This window comes from Amblyomma mixtum, chromosome 1 (assembly GCF_055824585.1).
Source record: "Amblyomma mixtum isolate Tamu chromosome 1, ASM5582458v1, whole genome shotgun sequence".
Taxonomy (NCBI): domain Eukaryota; kingdom Metazoa; phylum Arthropoda; class Arachnida; order Ixodida; family Ixodidae; genus Amblyomma; species Amblyomma mixtum.
Window position 1 is genome coordinate 317406933 of NC_143012.1, and position 24789 is coordinate 317431721.

General features: G+C 45.9%; 1 protein-coding gene across 1 annotated transcript in view; it reads left to right on the forward strand.

Moving 5' to 3' along the window:
• The window catches only part of Pop2 (CCR4-NOT transcription complex subunit Pop2), a 29913-nt gene extending 7448 nt beyond the window's left edge, over positions 1-22465 (forward strand). The window contains exons 3-7 of the mRNA XM_089567100.1: positions 2941-3134; positions 4933-5094; positions 5182-5359; positions 6798-6875; positions 19852-22465. Of these exons, the coding sequence (XP_089423226.1) occupies positions 2941-3134; positions 4933-5094; positions 5182-5359; positions 6798-6875; positions 19852-20043 (804 nt within the window). The 3' untranslated portion in view covers positions 20044-22465. The remainder of the gene's footprint in view (positions 1-2940; positions 3135-4932; positions 5095-5181; positions 5360-6797; positions 6876-19851) is intronic.
• The last annotated feature ends 2324 nt before the right edge of the window (positions 22466-24789 follow it).

Here is a 24789-nt window from a genome sequence, read left to right on the forward strand (position 1 = left end):
CCAAATGCATGGCTGGTAATTGTGAAACTATGTGCCTTGGATCTAATGATCTGTTCAATGTTTTTGTAAAGGAAAATTGAAGGTGTTTGTCGTTCTTCACTAAACCTCGTTATAGCAAAACTTCACTGTTAAAATAATGAATGTAATAAAGGAAATGTAATAGGGGATATTCAAAATTCCGCAAGTGCGCTTTCCCGCATAACAACGTTGTCCCAAACAAGATGGCTGATTATGTGTTTCCAGCTGAAACAAAACAAGAAAGACTGGTTTTTTGTTTGATTCTTCCAAAATACGTTTCTTACATTCTATCCACACCTTGTGGGGATTGAGCTTCTTGGGCTACCCGAGTGTGCGCCCGCTTCTGCCGTTTCGTTCGTTAGAGAGACCCCCCGTGGGGTGTCCGCGAGCGGAAGGGGGGCAGCCGCGCTGCTTGTCCTCCCTTGCAAGTTAAGCTCTTCCGAGAACCGCAGTAAATCACCCTCCCTTCCGTTCTTCCCGCTTCGACCTCGCTTCCCCATTGGGTCACACCGAGTGACAGTTGGGGGCGTTGTTTCGGCGAGAGGTCCCGAGCGGGAAATGAGCGGGGAGATCGCCACCGACTCGGGCAGCAGAAAGGTGCGTAGAGTTTGGCTCCCGGGTGCCCCGGCCTTTGCCGGGGGCCCAGGAACGCGGGTGCTTTAACGTGCGCATCTAGTATGTATGCTTGAGTCCAGGCCCGAACCTCCGGAGTCGTGTAGCCCGCCTGTGCGGCGCCGACGTGCTCCGGATTGGGGAGGGCCTGATTTGGCTGGTTCTCCGTCATCGCCGGGCCATTGCTGGTGACGACGCGCGATGAGCCATCGATGTGAGACCTGCGTCGTCAAGATGTGCTCCGCGTATACCCCATCCTCCCTCGTGTTGCGCTGCGCGCGATTTAACCCTTTGGTTGGCCGCGCGGCATGCGATCGCTCTTAGCTGTGCTGTCCCGCGTGTATGTAGTCTTTGCTTTGCGCGCGCGGCTCCGCGGGCCCGCTTTCGGGTGCTGCGGCGGGGCTACGGGTTGCACCGAGGTCTGGGGATTAGTGCAGTGTTATGTAATGCAGCTTTCTGTGTAATAAACACTTGTGCTCTCAAATAACTGCGCCTTCCTTCCTTCGGAGCGAGAGCGCAGGCGCGCACCAAACACTGGCAGTGCCCTGAGCTTGCTTCGGCCCGAACCCGCGATATGTGGGCGAAGTGCTACCTAATTAGCACACCGTCACTTGGATGATGACGATCCCACAACCTTTAGCGCCTGTCCTGCAGCCCACGTAGTTCCTTTATAGCGAAGTCGACCATCTTGTTTGGGGCAACATAGTTATGTGGGAAAGCGCACTTGCGGAATTTTGAATATCCCCTATTACCTTCTATTATTTTTACGGTAACAGTGATATTTAAAACGTCTCCGGCATCTGCTCCGGAGTTGGGTGGTGAGCAGTCTTAGTTTCCGTGACAGCGCGTACCACTGCTACACGGACGTTTTTTAGACATCTTTTCCTGTTTGGTTACAAATTGTTGTGTAAATTTTTTTCGTATTCTTTTTAACATGTTGATTGGAGCCAGACCATTGGAAAGAGAATTTCCCTATTCTAAAATTTGGTACTATACATTTTAGAGTCCAGCACGCCCTGTTCATGGCAAAAAAATATTTACAACTCTACCCAAAAACTACTACTATTCCCATGGGCAGGGCAGTGTTAACAAAGATAAAAATTGCTGCCTTTAAATTTGCTGAGATGAGGTTTACGTTATAATGTTATGTGGTACCAGAACACTTTCAAACACTTCTGACTTGATATATATGGGTAACTAATTAGCAATTTGGCATGTACAGTACCTCTGATGCACTTCTACGTAATGAATTTGCCTAAACCGATTTGCTTTATGTATAAAAATTTGGTGGCTTTGCAAAAGCGATAAGACTAATGTTATACTATTTATACACACATCATCATGCATTCTTATGTGTGGTATTCATTGGATTAGGGAAAGAGTGAGAGCTTTGCAAGCTGCAATCCTGGACTTTTCTCTCAGCCTGCCTCACATTGTTCTTTATGTGAAATTAAGACGTTACCCCATTTGTGTTGTTTTGAAAATGAAATCTGATTGGTCTAGCCAAGGTGATAAATCTTGATATACACCATCATTTGCTTGTACCGGCACACTGCCAGGTGGCGCATGTCATGAAAACTTGTAATGAAAAAGGGATGTGTGAGAGCTTTTGTGATGTTCTGTTGCTGGTGATTTTCTGTGCTGCCATTACTGCAGTTTGACTGTGACGAAACTTGGTGTACCACAGACATTTGTGTAACGGTCACTCTTCCTAAATTGCCAGCTAATAATGAAAAAAAAAAAAAAGTGGTGCAGAGCATATGCCTTTCATTTCGTATAATTCTCCTTGTGGCACATTCCTTGGGGAGCTAACAGAAGTTTTAAAATATGTCTTAATATGAGGGTTTTCCTTCAAATGGCACACATAATCTGGTTTCCACTATAGTCAGAAAAATTTAGTGGAAAAATTCACTTTCATGGAAGGGCTGAACTGCATTAAAATCTTTGTAAGTAACTCTCCAGCTGTTACCACGCCTGTGTAACACAACACTCGGAGACTACTGTTTGCAGTAGTGAACACACCATTCATGTTGCTACACAGGAAACTGTACCAAAAGGGAATGGGCTCACGAATGGCTGCTTCCCTTTTTTGTGCTCGCTTAGTGTTCCACCTAAATGCGAGAACTGCATAGGCCTCTGCCCCATGCAGTCAAAGAGGAAAGACCTGTTCTTTGCTGTATCTCCGAGCGTCCTCTTCATGCAGTAGATATTCTTTTCCTTTTTGGCCCACTGAGCGGGCATAACGCAATGTGAGCGTGTTGTTCCCTCACGTCACTCGGTGGGCGCTGACTGTGCATGTGCGCAATGCAGGACACAGAGTTCCCAGGAGTGGTGGCCCGGCCCATTGGGGAGTTTCGCAGTACAGCCGACTACCAGTACCAGCTGCTGCGCTGCAATGTGGACCTGCTCAAGATCATCCAGCTGGGTCTCACGTTTCTCGACGAACAGGGCAACACGCCTCCAAATTACTCCACCTGGCAGTTCAACTTCAAGTTCAGCCTCACGTGAGTGGATGGAGCGGCACTGGTGATCCAAGGCCTCCTGCGCTGCATGCTGAACTACAGTAGTGCACAGTTTATTTTAATTTTATTTTATTCAATACTGCCAGCTTCCATTTGGTGGCCAAGGCAGGAGCGGTACAAGGATATATCGTACATCGTGACAAAACAAAGCAAGTAAAAATGCGAATAAACAAGCAAAAGCTAACACACAGGGTTTCATAGAAAGACAAAGAGCAAGATTAAATGCACTCGGTTACCTAAAGATACAAAAGAAAGCGAACAAACGAGCATGAATGAATACACTGCGCTTAAAATGACGATATGACAGCAGATAAAAAAGACTTCTAATCTGTGAAACGGACCACGTCACACGGAAGCCCGTTCCATTCCAATATCGTTCTTGGAAAAAATAAAACTGATACGCTTTCGTTCGGCACCGTGGCACCATGATTGTCACCGTGCCACGGTGACAATCACGTTTGTCACCGGCAAATGTGACAAACATGATTTTGTCACGTTTGTCACAATCACTAAGACTGATACAGTCAGTCACTAAGACTAATACAGTTCTTAGTGACTGTATTAAACGGGCTCTGAAACAACTTCTGGGGAGAGCACATCAACTTGCTTAATCACTGCATTGTGCTGTCATGCAAACCTAAGCCAAATAATACACTTCTACAGCAGCAGAGGACCCGCAATCACGCACGAAAGCTGGCGAGCCCTTCCTGGCGACTTTTTCATGCTCGCACCTACCTGCGTATACAAGATTAGAGGTAGATATTGGCTAGATTCTTTCAGACGTCGGGCAGGTACCATGGCCGCGGCCAGTAAGCCGCGCAGCTCCGGCAGAGAGTGCTGACCTTCTAGCTTGCAAGAAGTGACCAGAGAAGAAGGAAAAGCCCAAAGATGTTGAAATTCAAATTTTGACTGCAGATAGCTCAGCTTCTGCAGAGCGCATTAAAATAATTTTTTGCTGGACAATATTCGTGAAGCAGCGTGCTTTAACATCCCAGGCCCGAGGCATAATCCCGTCAGATGCTTAGTGCTTTACTGCGTGCACACTGTCAGGAATGTCAGCATTGAAGTGCTTCAAAATTGTTTGCCTTTATAACAGTGCAACGCGGTAGCATTGGAGTCTCCTCACAAGCGGCGTCATTGCGTGTGAAGAGGTTTTACCCCAGAAACTGTGGACAACAGCACATGACGTGCGCGCAGTTTCAGTGTACAGGAATAATGGCAGAACCACGGGGTTGGAAGCAAGGGTAATGTGTCGAGGCTGGAACGGTGAGACACTTTAAAAAAAAAAAACAGCGACACACCATTCAGCGTCTTGATGGTGTAGGCTGTGCTTGGCTGGCTGACTTAAGCGCAGCCGATAGCTGTCGTCATTAGGGTCGGCACGAACCTACTGACGACCTGCTGGCATGGTAGTCATGCCTGCCATTGTGCGGGAGCTAGAGGTTTGTGGGTAACACTGCACCGTGAAACTCAGACTTCGGGAGGGATGTTTGGACGATTCCTTGCTGTTTTGGTTCGAGTTCGACATGGCCCTCCATCGCGAGCCAGTCCGAATTAACCGGTGTGAGCCCAGCTGCATCTGGATTGATGAGTTTACAACGCCAGACGTGCACATGGCCACTGGCCGGGACCACGCTAGCAGAGTTATCTGGATTTACGACTTAATAGGGTTCGAATTAACGAGGTTTTACCTTGTAGTGAAGTGGGCTCTTTTTCATGAAACTGTGACCTTCTTTGAAAAGGTGAAAGAAAAAAACACCATCACACTCGTTTGTTGCAGGGAAGACATGTATGCACAGGACTCCATCGACCTGCTCACCAACTCTGGCATCCAGTTCAAGAAGCACGACGAGGAGGGCATCGATCCGTACGAGTTTGCACAACTGCTTATGACCTCGGGAGTGGTTCTCTCCGAGAATGTCAAGTGGCTGTCGTTTCATAGGTAAGTGGTCTGTCATGGCGGTGCGGCACTTGTCATTGGCTGCTGGACATTGCTGACGCCTACTTTCCTTGTGCTACACGTGTGCAGCGGCTACGACTTTGGCTACATGCTAAAGTTGCTGACGGACCAGAACCTGCCCTCGGAGGAGTCCGAGTTCTTTGAGTTGCTGCGAATCTACTTTCCGGCCATCTACGATGTCAAGTACCTCATGAAGAGCTGTAAAAACCTCAAGGGAGGCCTGCAGGAGGTGGCTGAGCAGCTGGAGGTGAGAGCCATTGCACAAAGGGACAGGCTGCGGGAGTACGGACGCTAAATTTCAAAGCTTAGATATGTTTGGTTTGGTCTCCGCAGATGCACAGTTTACCTTCAGAGGTTTTAGTGTTGTTCAGAGATTGGACTTACTTCGTGGCCTGTTTAGGTTGCTTGCATCTCCGAGGTTTCTGACCCTTTGCTGTCAATGGTCATTTTTTCCTGGGTGCTGATGGTTTTGAAGTGATCATTATTTTACTTGTGATGACCTGCTTCGACGAGACGCGTGCATTAAGCATTTGTCACCACTGGACTTAAGGTGTTTAAGGTGTGGACTTAAGATGTTTAAGATATGTAATTTTGTGTCATTCAAACAACCTATATAAAATGCTCATTTCAGAGTCTGTGTGAAAATTCATAATTGAGAAACTCTATGCTTCTTAACTGGTGAATGTGTGTTCATGTTTAAACTTGTTCAAATTTTGGTATGTGGAATGAAATGGAGGAGGAGGAAAAACATGGATGTTACCTCTCATGGAAAAAAAAACAAAAAGCAACTCTTTGAAGGCTGCAGTGTGGCTTTGTATTGTGTGTACTTTGTTAATTTTTGTACTTGAAACTTGCTTGCTTGTTTTCTGTGTTTTTTGAATTAGAACTCCTGATTACCCTCTGTTTAGTCATGCTCATTAGTAGAGAGACCCTTGTAGTAACTGACAACTTCGAAACAGTTTATTAATCATGATTAAGCATACACCATTGTTTTAACTGTTAGAGCGAGTTTAAAAAATTCATTTAACCCTGACCCAGAGCACCGATAGAAGTAAAGCCTCCTTTATTTTCTATTTTTTTTATATCAAGGTGGTGGGTGATTCCCTCACTGTATTGACATGCTGAGCAACATTTTCCCTGCCTGTTTTTTTTTTTTTTTAGCACACAAATAGCCTTTTGTAAAAAGCTGTACAAGAGCTTGCGAACATAAAAGCAGCGTTGGGAAGGCTGTGACCAGGTGCTCAAGCCATATGTGTATCTATTGGATTGCCATGGTTCTGTAAGCCCTTCAGCTGTAGCAAGAAATTAAAATTTCAGAAATTAATGCAGCACCATGTGAATGGTTAATAATTAAAAGTAATGATATACAGGCATGTTATTAGCTGGCTTCAATTAGTATTGCGACTTCGCAAAAAAAACACAAACTGAACTGCTGTATGTGGGGAAGGCGGTGTAAACGTGGCCAACTGCCATCGAATTGAATGGCAGTTCTTGGATTCGCTCTTAGGTGAAAATGTTTGTGTCACTGTTGTGGTGGTTGAGGATGCTCATTATACTGGAAGGTTTGCAGTGCATGCATATGTGGGCAGGATTTGTGGGGGAGAGGGAGTCACTGCTGGTTGGAAGCATGGATGAGCGTTGCTGCGCCCCCCTCTGAGCACCTGTTCGGCATTGTTTCATTGCAGCTCGAACGAATCGGGCCACAACACCAGGCGGGCAGCGACAGCTTGCTCACAGGCGCGGCATTCTTCAAGATGCGAGAAGTAAGTGCTCCCCGGATCCAGGCTAGAATTCGCACTCACCTTAGCCTCAGCCGCCAGTTCCTGGCTGGGGGAGGCACAAGAGATGCCCCTCAGTTTCGTGGGTGGAGCACCCCTTGACAGGACTCTGAAATTATCTGTTTTGCATTCCTTTCATTTTATCTTTTGTTGCCCGAAAAATTTGTAATGTGCTCAAGAAAAAAAAAAAAGTGTGGTGCAGTGTGTGTCGGGAACACATTTCTCTGGAGGCTCTCTGAAGATGAGAGAGTGTTGTTTTGCAATAAAATTCTGAGTAAAAAAAAAAAAGGAAGACATACTCATTTGCTTATTTTCTGCGGATGCTTTAGGTGCATTGAGCAGTTTCACTGCTCTTGTGTCAGGGACTAGTGGCCGGTTTGAAAGTGCAGCTCGTTTTGCTCAGAAGATTGAGACACTGCGAGTTTGGCAGAAAATGCCCAGTCAAATAAGCGGATAGGTTTGCTTTCACTGTGTCTGGAAATGTAGAGGATAAATTGCGCGGCTTATTTGGTGCGCAGCACATTTTAAAATGTTGGTATCCACCATATATGGTAAAAAAAAAAAAGAACCCTATAGAAAGTGACATTTGAGTGTATAGCTTCGAACTTTTTTTTCAAGTGAGTGAAATTATTTGCTTGTCGAGTAGGCACACAAGCCTTAACTTATAACTATAACTTATGACTACCAAGTTATTTTATGCTATTTAAAAATGGATGCACGCAGAGGCATAACCTAGCAATTTTTTTCGTGCCAGTTGTGGAGCATAAGTATATCTCGAGGGGAAACTGCTGCGGTGGAGTTGCACTCCAGGTGACTTGGCGCCACTTGCATGGCCGCCAAAAAGGCCTCCATTCTCATGCACTAGTAGCATAATAAATGAGGGCTAATTATTTGCAAACAGCTCTATCAAGCACACGCAGGCATTCTAAATGCATGCACAGGAATCTGGTATCTCAAACCAACAGTTGTCAATCAGCACATGCACCTCCATGAGCACTGGTTTCCTTTTATGTGTAATGCTGCTTTGTTGTCTAAATGCTTGGTGCAGTATGCTTCTTGGCGCAAAGTGGCGAAAGATCTAGTCAGGTGTGGAGATAGAAAGGCATTTTATGCTCCTTGGTGGAATGCAGAGATGGGCAGGCGATTGATGGATGTGCTAGATTGGACAGCCGTTAGTGACTTTATGGTGAACCGCCATAACATGCAAGTGATAAAGGCGAATACTGTGTGGCAAGGCCAGGGCTTGTCTACTCAACTTGTAGATGGACAGAACTTGGTGTGTACGGTAAATATGCTTGTTGTGAGTTCACTCTTGTGATGAATATTTTGATCTGAAATTTGCATCCTATGAACTTCGCTTTGTGTGAGGTTTGACTGCTGTAGCCGCACAGACGCTGTGGAGGAGTGTGTGGGAAAGGCAAGGCAAAGGAAAGGAGTGGCAAGTGGTGAGCACAAGAGCAGCAGGCGCTGAGTGTGAGCTTCGTGAGCAGGGTAAAGAAAACCAAGAAAGTGGATGAGAGAGCTTCAAAAGTGCAGTACACTTGGAAGATACCACGAAAACTCATTAGCCGTGTCCCCAGAGCACGCAAGGTGTTTCTAAATATGTTGCATTGTCGAATGTTCTTGTAGTAAGAAGCTAATTCCAAAAAGAATTTATTGCACCTTGTGTGACCAGAAGCAGTGGAGTGAAAGAATCACTGGTGCGGTTGATAGCAGTGGTTTGGCAACACAGGATCCACTGGGAAACAGAATTGACCAAGTTCTTATTTAACCGGCATTTTTTTCTTTTCTGCCGCAACTCTTTTCTTTCCCTCCGGCTCTGAGGGTGCCCCACTAGGTAGATTGCATGGCAGGGCTTTGAGATCACACGATTGTCGTCTTTGTGGTTTGGCTATTTCCAACTCTGAGCAGGGGCACAACCCTCCACTACTTGGGACACACATGCAGTGCGGAGACCTGACCATGTCGGGTATCTGCTTGCATGTTACTTGCTCTCACTTGGACAGATACAAAAAGAAAATTCGGTGTTATGCCATCCCATCTAGTGCGATGCCATGCGAAACAAATATAATTTTGTTAGGTATAAAGCACATTTAGCTTTGTTTTCTTGTATTGCATTAAATATATAATGCAATAGTTTTTAACAGAAAAAAAAAGAGCTACTGAAACCTACCAAAAACAGTCGTTTACCTCACAGAAAGGAAAGAGTTACGGGAAGACACTGGTCTTGGTATGGAGAAAAAATGCGAAAATTGTGATTTTTCGAAAATGGTATATTTGTGTTCACTATACTCTTCAAGTACCTACCTGCAAAGGTTCAAGGCCTAATTTGATCTCCAGCAATTTAAAATGTATACTTTTTACACTTAAAGGCGCTGCCGCGGTGGCACAGTGGTTATGGTGCTCGGCTGCTGGCCCGAAAGACGCAGGTTCGTCCCGGCCGCGGCAGTCGAATTTCGATGGAGGCGGAATTCTAGAGGCCCATGTACTGTGTGATGTCAGTGCACGTTAAAGAACCCCATGTGGTCGGAATATTGCCCTTCATTGCGGCGTCCCTCATTGCCCGAGTCGCTCTGGACGTTAAACCCCCATAGACCATAACCCTTTTTGCACTTATGCGGTACCAAAATGGCGACTTCGAAGCAAAATGCGGCAGAACTTCATGCCCATAGCTTCCTGCAATCACGTCCCCTACGACTGCCATCTTGGTCTTGTTCGAAAGCTGGCGCTCTTCCCTCCATCCTAGTATTACAGTCGACGACCGATTTTTCGGACTCTCTAGGGACCGCGAAAACGACCGAAAAATCGGGCAGTCCGGAAAATCAAATTTCACCGAAAAAATCGCGAACTTATTTCCACTATGCCGGAGAAAGCGGCCAATTGTATTGCACACATTCTAAAGCACCTCATGACTATATTTCGCCGCGCGAAATACCGTATAAACGCGTATAAGGGCCGCACTTTTTTTTTTCCAGATTCGAGGCCCAATTTTTGGGGTGCTGCCCATACACGCGATATGCGAAAAAAATTTTTTTTGAAGTAAAAACACACCAACCAGGGAATGAGCGACATTTATTCTACGTTCAATCGTCACTCGCGAAGTATTTAGACTCCTGAGCTGGTGCTGCGCTCTGGTGCACGCTCATGCCAAAAGAAGCCGCGCAGCATGTCCGCTGTCAACGCGTAGCCGTTGTTCCGAAATTCCATCACATAGAGGAGCAGCTCTTCTTCCAGTTCAGGAAACTCGCACGGCTTGACTCGGAAAGCGCGCTTTTTGCAGCTTGTGTTTCTCTTTTGGTTGCACCATCATCGGACGCACTTCTCGGCCACGTCGAATTTCCCGCCCGCCGCGCGCTTACCGACTGCGTTCGAGAGCTAACTCCCAGCCGTGTAGCTTAAGGTGCTTGCCCATCGCGCTAAAACTGTGAAGCTCGGCGGCAGCACGCGAAAGCCACTATCACGGCGAACGCGCTAACACGCATGCTAACACGCCACGAAAGGCTGGAGCTGGCGATACTGATGCCGATGTGAACAGCGGAAAATCGCGGCGGAGAAAAAAGCTGATGATAATGATCACGGCGCCACGGCACTTGGAAGCTCCGGTGCGCGCGTGTAGCCTCCGCGATCGTATTCGCGTTCCGTGTTCGGGACTAAAGACTCGGCACAGATGAGTTCCGTGAACTCAGACTACGGTTCAAGTTCGTGCGGCGGAAGACATTCAAGGACAGTACGAATTCGAAAACATGCGAGCGCAATGTGCCGACTCGCGCAGAATTTCAGCGTCGCAAGAGGCTCCCTTTAAGCTTGAATTTCGTTTTGTTTGATCAAGTTTTCGATATCTCCTGCAGTCTGAATTAATGAGGTTCCACTGTACACATTATATGGCGGCTTGGGTACTGGCGGCGAGTGCGAACGAGGACCGAAAAATCGAGTGGTCAGTTGCGGTGCGTCCGAAATTTCAAGCGCTCTTACACATTGGCTCTATGGGCCATGTCGCGGTGCCGCATGTCCGAAAAATCAGGCGTCCGAATTTTTGGTCGTCGACTACTCACTATTGTGAAATCCTCTTGCAGCGGCCATTCAGCTTTTTTCCGAGACCTCTACAGCGACTGCACTTAAGTGCGATTTTCTCTGTTTCATGTTTTATGCCAACATGACTACGTTTATTGCATTTTTCGTTATGTTTTTATGGTGAAACTTAGATTAAATTATAATGTTGAATTAAGAAAGAACTAAACTGTGGGTCTATAGTAAAAGCTCGTTTGTTCAAACTTCGGACCATGCGGACCATGCACCACAGTTGAAAGACTGCGCAATGGTTGCCTGGTTTTGAGATGTGAACAGCATGGCAATGACTTATTTTTCACGTTTCCATCAATGCTTTATTGCACGCGTACTGTCAGGACCATTGAAATAGAATGGCTCCAAAATAAGGGCCTCCTACATCCTTTACGGTGCAACGTGGTGGAGCTCTACCGCTACAGTGTCACACCCATTGTAAGCATGGCACCGTAACGTGAGGAAGCTTCACTGTACAAACAATGGCACGTGATGAGTGTACAGTTTTGGCACACTGCAAGAACGCAACCATGCAGACGGAAGTGAAGGAAACAGCTCAGCGGTGCTAAAGCAACAAGAAAGGGGGGGGGGGGGGGGAGGGAGAGAGAGAGAGAGAGAGAGAAAAGGTAGCAGTGACACTCCAGTCGGCATCCGAAACAGTGCTCATCTAGGTTAGGTTGCCTGTTTGATGCTGGTTGGTTGAGCCACCGTTGCTGCGGGCTGGCACGAAGCTCAGAAAAGTGAAACTAAGCAGTCTGACTGTGCTTGGAGGTGGGGCCGTCCATCTGCCATCACACCTGCAGTCACATGTTCATCGGAGGTGTGCGAGCGACTCTGCTGCTTGGAAGTCAGGTTTTGGGTAGGGCTGTTATGACGATCTCTTGCCGCTCAATAATATAATCTGACTATTTCATAGTTATTGTGCTTTGACATAATTGAGATATGAGTATTTATACTTTTGAAAACAGGTGGAAGAAATACATACACACCTAATTTCATTACATCTCTAATAATGAAAACTTTAATTTTTAATACCCTCCTCTTCTTTAAGTTAGCTTATTTTCATTTGTACTGCGATTTCAACGAAATTCAGTCAAGTGTTCTCACATTCATTACATCCAAGAATTCTTAATCAAGTTTATCATAATTGGAGTGTACTGTTGTGCAGCTGTGTGTGTGCTGTGATGAGTGCAAGTACTGAGACGATAGCCTATGACTAATTCCACTGGTTGACTTGAAGCTGGGTATTGAATCCACGGCCAAGTGACTGAATCTGCCCCAGAGTGATCCAATTTTGACCGACCAGCGACATATGAACTGGTTCTGGAAGCTGGGCCTGGAATCTGTCTGCTTATTTTTCCTTGACGTTGAGCAGTGAGATGACACAGTTCATCCATATCTTGCTCCTAGCTAGTGAAGTGAACCGAACTTCACCATTTCCAGTGGCCAATGGCAACAAGGCTGGACACCAGGAATGATGTGTGGCCTACGTATGTGCCAATACTGCTTCCGCTTGATAGTTACGCGCTGCGGCGCCGATGTAGACAGTGATTTTTCGACTGTTTGTGAGGCGATTAAAAAAGTTATTTTAAAGGAAGCACAAGTTATGCCATCATCATCGGCGCTGGTCTTCGGGCTTCAACCACCGCCATCATAAATATTAACCAATGCCAAGGGTTAACCGGCGATTCCTCAAACTGCACTAAACACAGGCAAACGCGGCTTGGCCATTCTGGAAGTGATGGAACGGCACCCTTCGAGCTCCGGTTAGATCTCCTTCTTCATTCTTCACTGCACTTCAATGTGGAGCGAGTTGCTCCGAAACGACCAGTGGAGTTTTTTGAATCCGATCCACATTGACCAGTGGAATTTGCATTTGCCATCATGGAGCAGAAAAAGCTGCTCTGGATTAACCAGTGGAACTCGCCCATTAGTGTGGTCTAAACAAAAAGATGTGTATTCTAAAGAGAAGGAATGGCGGTGAGAGTTTTATTGAGATGAATAGCCAGAGGTTTAGTGCTCTTTTGGGCATGGGAGCACTGAATGGCATGCACACTGTGCTTTCATCATGAGCTTTGGACGTACAATGAAGGGATTGAGAACTTCAAAGGTACTGGACCAAGCTACGACGCAAAGTGTGGGCTACCTGAAACATATGAAGCACTGATCAAATGCGCGAAGACAAGACCAAGACATTGTTCCGCGCCCTCTTTATCGTTCAGGAGTTGCGCAAGCAAGCTCTGTGCTTTTCCAGCGCATGCATCGCTCCATGTTCTACACACACTATGATGGATCCTCTGGACTGAGTTTCATGTTTCTGCAGTCTGACATTTTGACTGACCTGCTGTCCTATTGCCGTCCTATCTAGTCTTCTGGAGACCTCTCACAACTCACCAGTCAAGCAGTGTGACCTGTTAAAAATGTTTGTCTTCGGTATTCTTCAGTTGCTGTGGCACACTCTGGCCTCAGAGGCGAGTACTGCATTGTCAGATGCATTATCCGCAACATGTTTGGCTTGGAAGTGATCAACTCTGAAAGCAACTTTTGCTTGCTTGTTGTGAGCAGCCATCGCACCAGCTTACCACAGTGCACTATAGGCATCTCATGATCATGAATCTGTTTGAAGTTTTCCTGCTGTATTTGGTCAGCATGACATGTCACAATGAAAAATTTCTATGTTGTAATCCATGCATGTGAAGGAAGAAGAAATTGTACGTGGTGTGACTGCAATTCCAGCAACATCTCTGCGTAAGCACCACATAGTTCAACAAGCTATGTTTATAGTGCGACTTGCAGCAGACACATTGGTACTTGAACACGCCATATGTAGAAGATGACCAAGTTGAAAGGAGGAGGGGGAGGCCAGAAACTCCTCTGGATAATAGCCCACACATGCCTGCCTGTACTAGCCTATCTGCCAACTCCAACCAGTGGGTTCAAGTGACGTCGGTGGTGCTGAGAAGAGGAACTCTGAAGAGAAGGAACTGAAAAAAAAAAAAAAAAACTTTTGTTGGTGTCCAACGCCTGCGTGGCTTCATTGCATCGTCCAAGCCACCATATCTTGCTGCCGTGTGCTTTGAGCCATAAAAGAGGCCTGTGTTCTGAAGTCAGCTGTGGGTCCTCCTACAAATAATACACAACATTGCTATGGGACTGGTGGAGCATGCTTAACGCCATGTGATCTGTCCTAGCAAACAGCACTGAGCCATATTTATGTTGACCCCATTCGGATGTGGCATAGCAATGCGGCTTCAATATGCTTCAGAATTTTGGTCTTGCATACCTCGTAGCAGAACCCACACATTGCACCCATTGTAGTTATGTTATGGGTAGAGTTAATGTACGGACTTTATGTTGAATGCCCCCTAGAGGAGAACACTGTTGCATCTTTCAACAGCTACAGCTTTAACTCCACCTATGTCACTGTTAGCGCTTCACTGTTTCGCGTGAATTATTTGTTACGTCATGCACTTTGTGCAGGGGTTTCACTTTTATTTTCAGGAAGTGCGAAATTGTGGGGGATTTTCTTAGACTCCTGACCATGGCATATATTTGTAAACTGTCCTGCTTGGTATTTTGCGCACCCTTAATTTATTAATTGGATTGAAAAAATAAAATAAACCTGCATATTTTACGCTTCCTGGTATCAACTTATAGGTGGCAATATATGGTAACAGCTAAGTTGGCAATTTTTGAAGCCAGGTTTTTGCAGCAAAGAGATTTTTTTCAAAGGATTTTTTGGAATGTTTGATTATGGTGGTGGGAAAACTTTATTGTCATAAAGACAACGAGGGTGAGGGTTTAGAGGTCATCTTGAGGTGTCTTGCGTGGGCCCTCACAATGGCGTCAGGTGGTGGGAAGTCTGTGCTTGCAGGTGACCTCTAGGGCCCAGCTCACTGTCTGGAGTTGTCTCTGGATCCGAGCTGAGCAATGCAGTCTCCCACTGCTTTTGGCTTCAGAGTTGGAGGTTGAGGGAGTAAGCCCTTAGGGCACTTGTTATAGTATGCGATTTAGATTGGCTTTAGAAAAATTGCACAAAATGCAGCGGGACTGATACTTTACCGTAAGGTACATGAGGACATTTAGGGGTTTGGGAAGGTATGGGTTTGCAACTCCCTTCAGGCAACTTGCTCTGATTTGGTTAGGAATTTATGCAGGAGGGGATATTTTGATCTTACATTCCAACAGTGGAGCGTGATCTCATGGTATGTGACCGTGCACTTCCTCGCCTATGGCAGGTACGGGCTGCTCACTGTCCGGTTGACGATTATTCGGACCACTTCTCGGGTCTCACGGAGTCCGAAAAATAGATAGGCGATTGTAGTTATGTTATGGGTGTTTGAATATCCAAAACTTTTGCATAATGAATTTAATAAGCCTTCTACTTTATTCACTGAACGAATGAAAGTGCATGTTCAAAATTATTTGAAAATGATCTAATTTGTCATTGTGTTCTTTTAATATTTTTCGAATAATTCTCACAAAATTTGGATAGGCACGCAGTATTTCTTTTTTTATGACTTGCAGAAATGGTGCAGTCTCACTATGTACAGCATTCTGCTGGGAGCGGTCTGTGCGGAAAGGAGGGTTCAGTGGCGTGGTGCAGTGCATTCAAGATGAATTGTTCTAATGCTTGTACATGTGTCCTTCACGATTGGGCGACTTGATGGGGCGCAGCCAGGTTTTGCAAACCCTGCTTTCATGCTCGATACTGGTGGCCATGGCATGAGCGCTTGCCCCAATCATCTAATATGATTTGGCACTAGTTTGTTTGCTGTCATTTGTAGCAGAATGTCATTTTCCTGTGTGTATGACTGATAGTATAGAGTTAATGTACCGAGCTTGTGCCCTAGAGGAGAACAGTGTTGCATCTTTCAACAGCTACAGCTTTAACTCCGCCTATGTCACTGTTAGCACTTCACTGTTTCATATCAATTTTCTACGAATATTGCACTACAGTCGAACCCGGATATATCGAATTCGAAGGGGATCGGAAAATAGTTCGATATAGCGAAAATTCGATATACAGATATAGGCTAGAACTGCACTCCCGATCATAACAAATTGTGGCTTACCGTTTGGAACAGCCGCGAATCACATAGTATGGGCGCGCAATGTGAAAGCGCTTTATTTCGCGGAAAAAAAGATCACTAATTTTGGGCTGCTTTTTCCCTTGGGAAACGAAGTTCAAAACACTGGCCTCGATCTTCTCGAGACTGTCCAGGTGCGAGAGCACAGTGCCTTCCATTTCGCCGCAGCAGCGCCGAATCAGGCTAACGCTGACGCCAGTTCAGTGGCTGCGCACGGACGCGTTTCTTCGACAACACAGTTGCCCTCGTCGTCGCTGGAGTCGGCGTCTTGAACGCCAGCTACCGCTTGAACTTCGCTGTCAGCGTTAAAGTCCTCAACAGTCACTTCGGACGGAACGGCGCCGAGAAAATTGGACAAGTCGCGAAACGCGTCGTCCAAGCACTCATCGTCATCTAAATCTTCCGGACATTAATCTCCGGCCACTTCAAGGCCTGCCTTGCCAAAACAGTTGGCTACTGGGGCCTGCTTCACGTCGCGCGTTGAAACACAGGCACACACACAAAAAAAAAACACGCGAGGCGCAGATGGAGCGATAAGAGCGAAGCCTATGCGAGCGGCAGTCAACGCGGCTGCGAAGGAACGACAGAGGGAAAAGAAAGAGCAGGGAGAAAGATCGGCGCTCTGGGCTTCGTTTTTTTTTTTTTTTTTTCTGCGCTCTCTTTTCCCCAGACCCACGATGTGCCCACGAGCGACCGTTTTCTCTCTCTATCTTTCCCCAAGAAGCGTGGTCGCCGGGTCGCCGCGCGTCTCCATGCGGCGCTCTCTCTTCGCTGATCTCCAATGACCTTGACGGAGCACACGCGGGCGGTGCAGGAGGAGAGGAGGAGTGGGAAAGCTCGCGCCGGTGGGTCGCAAAAACGGGGAACAAAAAAAAAAAGGGGCCCTGCCCCTGCTGACTGCGGAAATGTTCTCCGCTGAGGCGGCTGAGGACCGGACAGGAATGTCTTTGGGGAAAGCGCACCTTCCAGGGGCGCGGCGCGGCGCGGCGTTCGATATATCCAATGTCCGGCGAAAATGGAATTCGATATACAACGCAACTGTCCTATACTTTTACATAGTATTTTCAAGGGGATAATCTGTGTGTTCGATATAGCCAATAATTCGAAATATGCGGGTTCGATATATCCGGGTTCGACTGTAGTAGCAAATGGCCACACTAATAGTCTATTTATATTTGATTCGGTTGTTTCAATTTTCAAGTCGAATTGCTAGCCTATTTGTATTCGATTCAGTTTCAAAAACTATTATTCGTACACCCCTAAGTTATGTGATGTATTTACCTTGCTGCAATCATGGAGCTGTATTACGTGATCACTGGAGTGACAAAAGTGGACATCGCCCATGGCCGTTAGCATGAAGTGGCTCTTGCCTGGCCTGCTTGTCTGCATGAGTCGCTGCTCAAGGTGTTGTGGACGCCAGCCATGCCCACATTTTAGTGCTAAATGATTAACTTTCGCGGTAAACTGGCAAAAAGATGAGGCATTTTTAAGCAGTGGCTAGTTCCAAAGCACCATTTGATGCGAAGCAGGCTAGGCTTAACACCCAGCGAGAGGTGCACTACCAGCTTGTTGGCGAGTAGGATGTTGCTATCAAGGTGTATCCTGTTGATTCGAGGTTACAGATAATCGCCCTTCACTTCGATATATCCGAGATCAAGCCCGTTGTGCTCTAAGCAGTGCGGGCTGGGTGCTATTATTTTTCATTCCTTTTTTACTCGTCCCAATTTTTTGTAATAACATTAAAAAATTTGAGAAGGCTGTCCTCATAGCACTGACAGTTTTAAAGATTCTGTGGTCTTTGGCTTCAAAAGGGGAAAGAATATAACCGGGGCGGCCAAAATTCCGGTTTATTGGTGAGGTCAGAAATTTTGGCGAGTTAGGTTGGTTGTAACAGGAAAGGAATAGTGAAGTAAGGCTGAGATCTGGGCGAGTTGGTATGCATTCATACTGGTGAACAGCGCAAAAAACTTCTTTGTGTTATGTTTTTGTATATATACCCTTCCGTCCTTCAATAAACCCAGTTGATAGTCAGCGCTTGTCTTGTTGTTGTCCCGCCTTTTTTGCGCTGTTCACCAGTATCAAGGAATAGTGAAGCCTTGTGTCCTGTTGCTTGGGCATGAGTGCAGCCGACATCAGGTCGGGCTTAGTTAGCCAAGAGCCAATGTTGATGCATCCTGTGTTGATGCAGACAAGGGTCGAGCAAGGTGGTAAAATGTTTTCACAAGTGGGTGCGAAGGTGTCAGTCAAGACCTTCAGATGACCATTGAACCCTACTTCTTCCCAGTATACCTGATGTGTCGGAATGTGATGGCATCCAAATGCATTTTTTCTTTTTTTTTTTTTTTTGCAATTTATACATTCATAAGAAGGCGTCTGTATAGTGGATGGATATCTGAATTTTATTTTTGTTGTAATGTAAGTTGTGGGACTAATTTTTTTTTTTTTTTTTTTTCAAAGTTAGCCAGTCACTAAAGATCATAAAAATTGTGTCTGTGAAAATTACTAAGTCATTTGTGGTATTTTAAAAAAGCTAATATACCTCTTTGTTTGCACATGACATCAAAGGGCATGGCAGTGTGAAAAAAAAAAAATGACTGCAATTTTCCTACTTGCCTCGGGATTACCTGTGCTCAGATTTTCTTACAATAGCCTCGTGCCATTAAGCTGATACCGGGTGGTGCCTTTTTTTTTGGATTAGCGCCATTCCCGTATACCATCTCCTGCAAGCTTGACATAAATGCTTGAGCATGTGGCTCAGGCTGACATTAGTGCCACAAATGTTGGCCGCTGGGTTTGAAACTATGCTACATAGTACGTTTGCGGCTGCTGACCATAGCGGGTGCCCTGCATCTGCATCAGCATGGTGTCTGATTTAATGGCAGACGCCCAGAGTAGTTGTGTAAAGTTTGTGGGCGGCTGTACATACTTATACCTGTAGCTTTGATGACATTAACAGAAGCTCTAAAGATAGTCTTTTTTAACACATGCAATGTTTGGTTGCGTGGTTATGGATTAGAAATGGTCGTATATTAAAGGCCATGTCAGGTTTCTGCACGGCATTTCATATAGGCTTTAAGTACAGCAGTCAAGCAAACGTTCCGAGCATCAAGCTCCTAGTCCTAGCATCAAACCACTCACATTCGTCACAGTCCACATGACTGTGATCTTTCCATTTTCTGTGCACCTAATGGGCATCATACGATAATTCATGCATTGGGGTTTGCACTCGCTGCATAAGCCGTTTCCAGCCAGGCAAGGTTTCTTGACGAAGACGTGCTTCCAGCCAATTCCTTGCAGCCTCAGGGCATGAAATAAAGCTGCCAGAGAAACCAGAACGGTTTATAAACGATGTGCAAATAAGACTAAATGAGATTCCAATGCACATCTAATCTTGTTCCACAGGTGTTGGACATGTCACTTATCGAGCTAAACGAGCCACTTATTTACTGAGTCTATTTGGTCTATCGACTTCTTTACTATTGCAAAGGCTCTATGACTTACTCCACAGGGTGCAACATGAGCATCATTTTTGTTTTTCATGCTGACGTGCAAATGCTACTTCCTAAGGACGCTGCTCTGGGCTTGTAGCCAGTGGCAACTGCTTTTGGTAGCCGAAGTTTAGGCAGCATCATTTCACACTACATATGGGGTCTCAACACTCTTTTTTTGGTTTGCTGTCTGCCAGAGGAAGAGAATGAGATGACTGCGGTCCATATTGCTGGGGGAATTGGGACAGGTCCATGATGTGGCCCACGCGGCCTCTTTGCTTGCTGGTGGACGGTTTCCTACAACAAGGCTGTGTGCCATTGCAGATGTTCTTTGAAGACAACATAGACGACGCCAAGTACTGCGGGCACCTGTACGGCCTGGGCACGTCGTACGTCATGAACGGCAACTCGTACCACGACGAGGCCACCCCCAACAACGTGGCCCTGGCAGCGCTGCCGGCAGCCCCAAGTGCTGCCCAGGCGACGCCCACCTCCTCCACGAACTCTGCGTCTTGACAGCCCCTGTCGCCGCCGCCACCACTCGCCACCACTGTGCCACCCGCTGCACCTCTCCGAGAGCCCGGCCGTGTTGTTGTACAGACTCTGAGTGTCTGATCAGCCCTGCCACCGTGTGTAGCTTGCGCTCCCTCCTCCTCTTCGCCATTGGCCCTCCCTCCCCCCCTCCGCTTGTCTTCTTCACCTTCTGTCCACCTGCGTCATTCGGGCACCCAGCTGCTTTTCCTTGCGCACCTGGCTTTTTATGATCCATCAAGAAAGAGTCTCTCACCTTGTCATCGTAAGATTTTCCAGTTTTGCACGAAAAAACAAACAAACAAAAACAAGTTTTAAAAGGTTCAGGGAAAAAAAAAAAGGCTAGTGGACGGAGAGAGCCTGCATGGGGAAGACTTGTTTGGCACTTCATGTTTATTTTATACTGTTTTTTTTTTAGTTCCCTCACTGTGTGGCTTCTGCGAGTGGGCAAACTGCTAACTGTGGGTGGTATGTGGGAGGCAGTGTGTTCCACAAAGGAAGAGAATTATTGTGCCGCAGATTTTGGAGGTGCATGCTACCACCGTTGGTTGTTTTATTTTATTTTCCTAGTGTGCGTGTAATTCTCTTAGTGGTCTCGTACTGTAGATATGTACATAAGTCTTTTCGTGTGCTGCTCTTGCTGCTGCTGCCGCTTGTCAAACTTGTACAGAAGAAAATGCATAAACTTAAAAGGTAAAAAGGAAACTATTTTCGTGATTCCTTTTTGTGTGCTGAAACCAAGCACTGCTTTTATTAGCTGTTCTGAAGGTGCTGCAATGCAGTGTCATCAGCTTGCAAATTGATAGGAGAGAGAACATTGCCCACACAGCAGCACCACTCCCAGGACATGTACAGATTAACTAAAGGAAAAATAGTTGTAAGAAATGCAATTTGAGGTTCATTTGGTTATACTTCTTTCATCAGACCACATCTGAGCAGCTAATGTGCCCGAGTCCAGTGCTCAAGTTCTTGAAGGCACAGCCACAAAATTTTTTCCACATGGAGCACAGATTTTACTGGCACCAGCAGCACCATGTACACACCCGTGTACCAAATGTGGAGGTTGGAAGTGGGCGGGAGACACTTTTTTTTGTTTCTGTAATGACTACTGTGGCTTGACAGTAGGGTGTTCCCTATTCATTGTTGCCCAGTTTTATCTGCTTGCCAGTGTTGTGCGATGCAAACCCGTTGTTTTTCTGTTCTTTTTTTGTTAGCTTCATGTCAGAATGGAATAAAATGTTACGGTGCCTGCAGTGATGACAAGGAAAAGGCTTGGGTAGTCTCTTCTTACCAGGCAATGGAGCAAAGGATGAGAGATGGAAGGACTTTCGATGCACCCATGTACTGCCAATTCTCGAGATGCACATTCTCCTAGTTTGGTTTATGCCTTTCTCCGGATACCTCCCTGTCCTGCCGATGACTCACAAGTGGCTGGTCTTCTAGCCGAGACGTACGAGACCTCTTCGTTTTCATTGTTTTTAACCCTTTGTGGAGCACCGCTGTTTTAGCTAGTTTTAGTAATGAGTCTCCCATTAAGCACTTTATTTAAAGGCTAACATTTTATGGCCTGTGGAATGTCTTTTCTTTTTGAGTTTTAGAAGCTCTATTTACAAGGTGTTCAGAGAAGCAGAATCCCTCTGCAAGGAAGTGTCACGTGCTTTTTTCTTCGAATGCGTGTCGCCAGGTGGCACTAGTGGCTGTACCGATACAGTTCGCGCCTGAGCTGGGACTGTGTGCTGCTCCGGCATTTTTTTTAATGGACACTGTTTTATCAGGCTGTGTACATATACCAAGATTTTTCATCGAGCCGTCGCAGCTGGATACCTCTGCGTGCCCTTGAGAAGAGACTGGCGTAAAGCCCCCTGCCCCCATGATGCGCCGTTTGCCACACTTCGCTGAAGCTGCAGAGTCGTCTTGCAGACCAGCCCAGGCCGACCCTTTCACTACTTTTGTACACAAGCTTACACCACCTCTGTGTATGTCTGGCTGGCCCAGAGTATGTTTGCATTTTTTTTGCCTCTTCACATTTTATATTTTTTGTACTGTTTATGAATAGAAATCTTTGAAGCAACTTACTTTGGTGAATGAAAAGAAAAAAAGTGTGAAAGGTGTCTGATATAGTAGAATGTCTAATTGTGCTGATTCTGTCCACTGTTTTTCCTTTTGCTGTCAGTTCTCTTTCTTTCAGTGTTTTCTATTCGTACCTTTTTTTCTTTTTACCGTTATGCCACTTGCCGTTTTTTTGGGGGGAGCCCTGTACACATTGTGCGATGATAAGATTTTTAGAGTCTTGAACACTTAACGGCAGCACTGGAGAGATGATAGAAGGGATGCCTGTGGTGAGGTTTTTAGTGATTATGATGTGTGTTGTAAATAAAAAAAAAAAAACTTCGTCAGCATTGAAAAATGTGTATGTGTATTTTGTGTTTCTGCACCTTGGGAAACAATTTCCTCACTGTAGGACTTGCAGGCCACTTACATTAAAATGCATACCACACATCTGTTTGATGGCACCGAGTGCCACTCTCAAGACTGGTACTTGACTTGATGACTGCATCATGGGGGCAGGGGGCTTTACGCCAGTCTCTTCTCAAGGGCACGCATGCCTTAGCAGAGGTTTTTGACAATGTAGTGGGCATCCTCCTGATCTATGCAAAGGACACTGCTAATATGCAATTACACTGACATGTTTGTGCTACAAATCATGAGGTATTCAACATGAGCCAAGTACTGTCTTCAGCACTACTCGCACATGCAGTCTATCACTGTGGTGGCATTAATGCCTCTTCAGAAATGTGGTCAGAATTGTAGAAATTGTAAAATATGGGGGTTCAACACTCCAAAGTGACACATGGGCTTATGCGGGATGCTGTAGTGGAAGGTAAATGCTCTGGATAAATGCACATCACTGCAGCGGTGGCAGAGTGGTTTGAGCAAGCAGATGTGTGGGGTTCTGTCCCCAGTGTCACTGGGTACCCACCAGTGATACCATGGGTACAGGCTTTCCCTTGACCTGGTGCTTGGCTTAATTAAAGCGAAATGCTTGGGAAATGTGTGTCTAACCCTACCTTGAGCCATGGCACTCTGGCCAACGGGGATGGCCCTTGCGTCATAAGAATTAATAATTTCGACCACCTGGGATTCTTTAATGTGCGCTGATGTCTTCTGCGTTTCGCCTATATCAAAACTCCGCTGCCGGAACCAATGTGGTCAGACATCGATAAAGATGAGCTAAAATGCAGCAGGATGAAGCTACGTAGGAATAGTGTCATGTATTCTACATATCTTTTAACGGGGATGGCCCAGCAGGTCGCAGGAAACAGGGAATGTTGTTTTATATATCTGATGGGGTTTGTCCAAATGGTTCCACAAAGATGCTGGGGGATCTGGCTAAAGGTAGTTGGGTAAAAGTGGAAAACCCTCCTTCATTACAGTACAGTACTTCGAATGCACTAGCCTATGAAGCCAAGGAGAATTGTCTTGAATATGAGGGAATGATCCTCGACTGCTACGCTGTTCAAATGATGAAGGACGCGACAGTGCTTACGTACAGAAAATGACAAGTTGCATGCAACTAAAACGGTCCTAAGGCCAAATGGTGGTCTGCAGGCGTGGTACTTTTCCAAATCCATACCGAGGCCTGCAGCATACATTATATGCTGGTGGCCCTTTAAGAGCCTACTTTAAAGGGCAGCTGGTTTGGTTTAGTTTATGGGGTTTAATGTCCCAAAGCGACTCGGCCTATGAGGGACTCCGCAGTGAAGGGCTCCGGAAATTTCGACCACCTGGGGTTCTTTAACGTGCACTGACATCGCACAGTACACGGGCCTCTAGAATTTTGCCTCCATCGAAATTCGACCACCGCGGCTGGGATGGAACCAGTGTCTTTCGGGTCAGCAGCCGAGCGTCATAACCACTTAGCCACTGCGGCGTCCTTTAAAGGGCAACTCTCAACTATGACGTACTTTCGAACTTTCCGAGTTTACTATAACATTATACTTTTTTGCACCTGCGTGTCTTAATTCAGATAGATTTTTCAAAATGAGGGAAACAACTGTAGAACTGCAAAAACTGATAAATGGTGTTGACCAAAGTTGCAGCAGACCAACATATGTTGTCACGGATTTTAGTCTCAAATGTTTTTTGGGAACACTGACTGGCCAGTATTCGTCTGAAATGACCGAAAGGAAGCTTGAAATTTTTTACTTCTGCAAACGCAAAGCAAAACTGATGAGCATGGTGCTCATGATGTCACACACTCAAGGTTTCCTGCACAAATTGCCCCGATTATGGCCATCAAAATGAGAAAGTCAAAAAAGAATTCATTTGCACCGAAACAAAATGCCATCTGACTGCAAAATCTGGCACTAAGGATAATCCAGGAACCTACCGTAAATGTTTCAGCAAAATTCATGGAGGTAAACAAAAAAACCGGAGCTGCCCTTAAATGCGGCAAGCAGTGGGCTGCGGGGCATTGGAAACTGCCACTGATGTAGCTGCGTGCTCATCAACAACTTGCTTCTGAATGCTTACGATAAGAAATTGAGACGTGATAGGGACAGCAACACTACAGGAGGTTATGAAAAGTAGACAAAAATAACAGGTCTTAGGAGCATAATAAGAACTTTAATAAGAAGCCTAGCTGTCAATGTCTGGTGCAGGCTGTAGTCGCACCTTGGCCTGTATATGGATGTTCGCAGCAATCTTAAATCTTGCATGCCAATTTTGTCT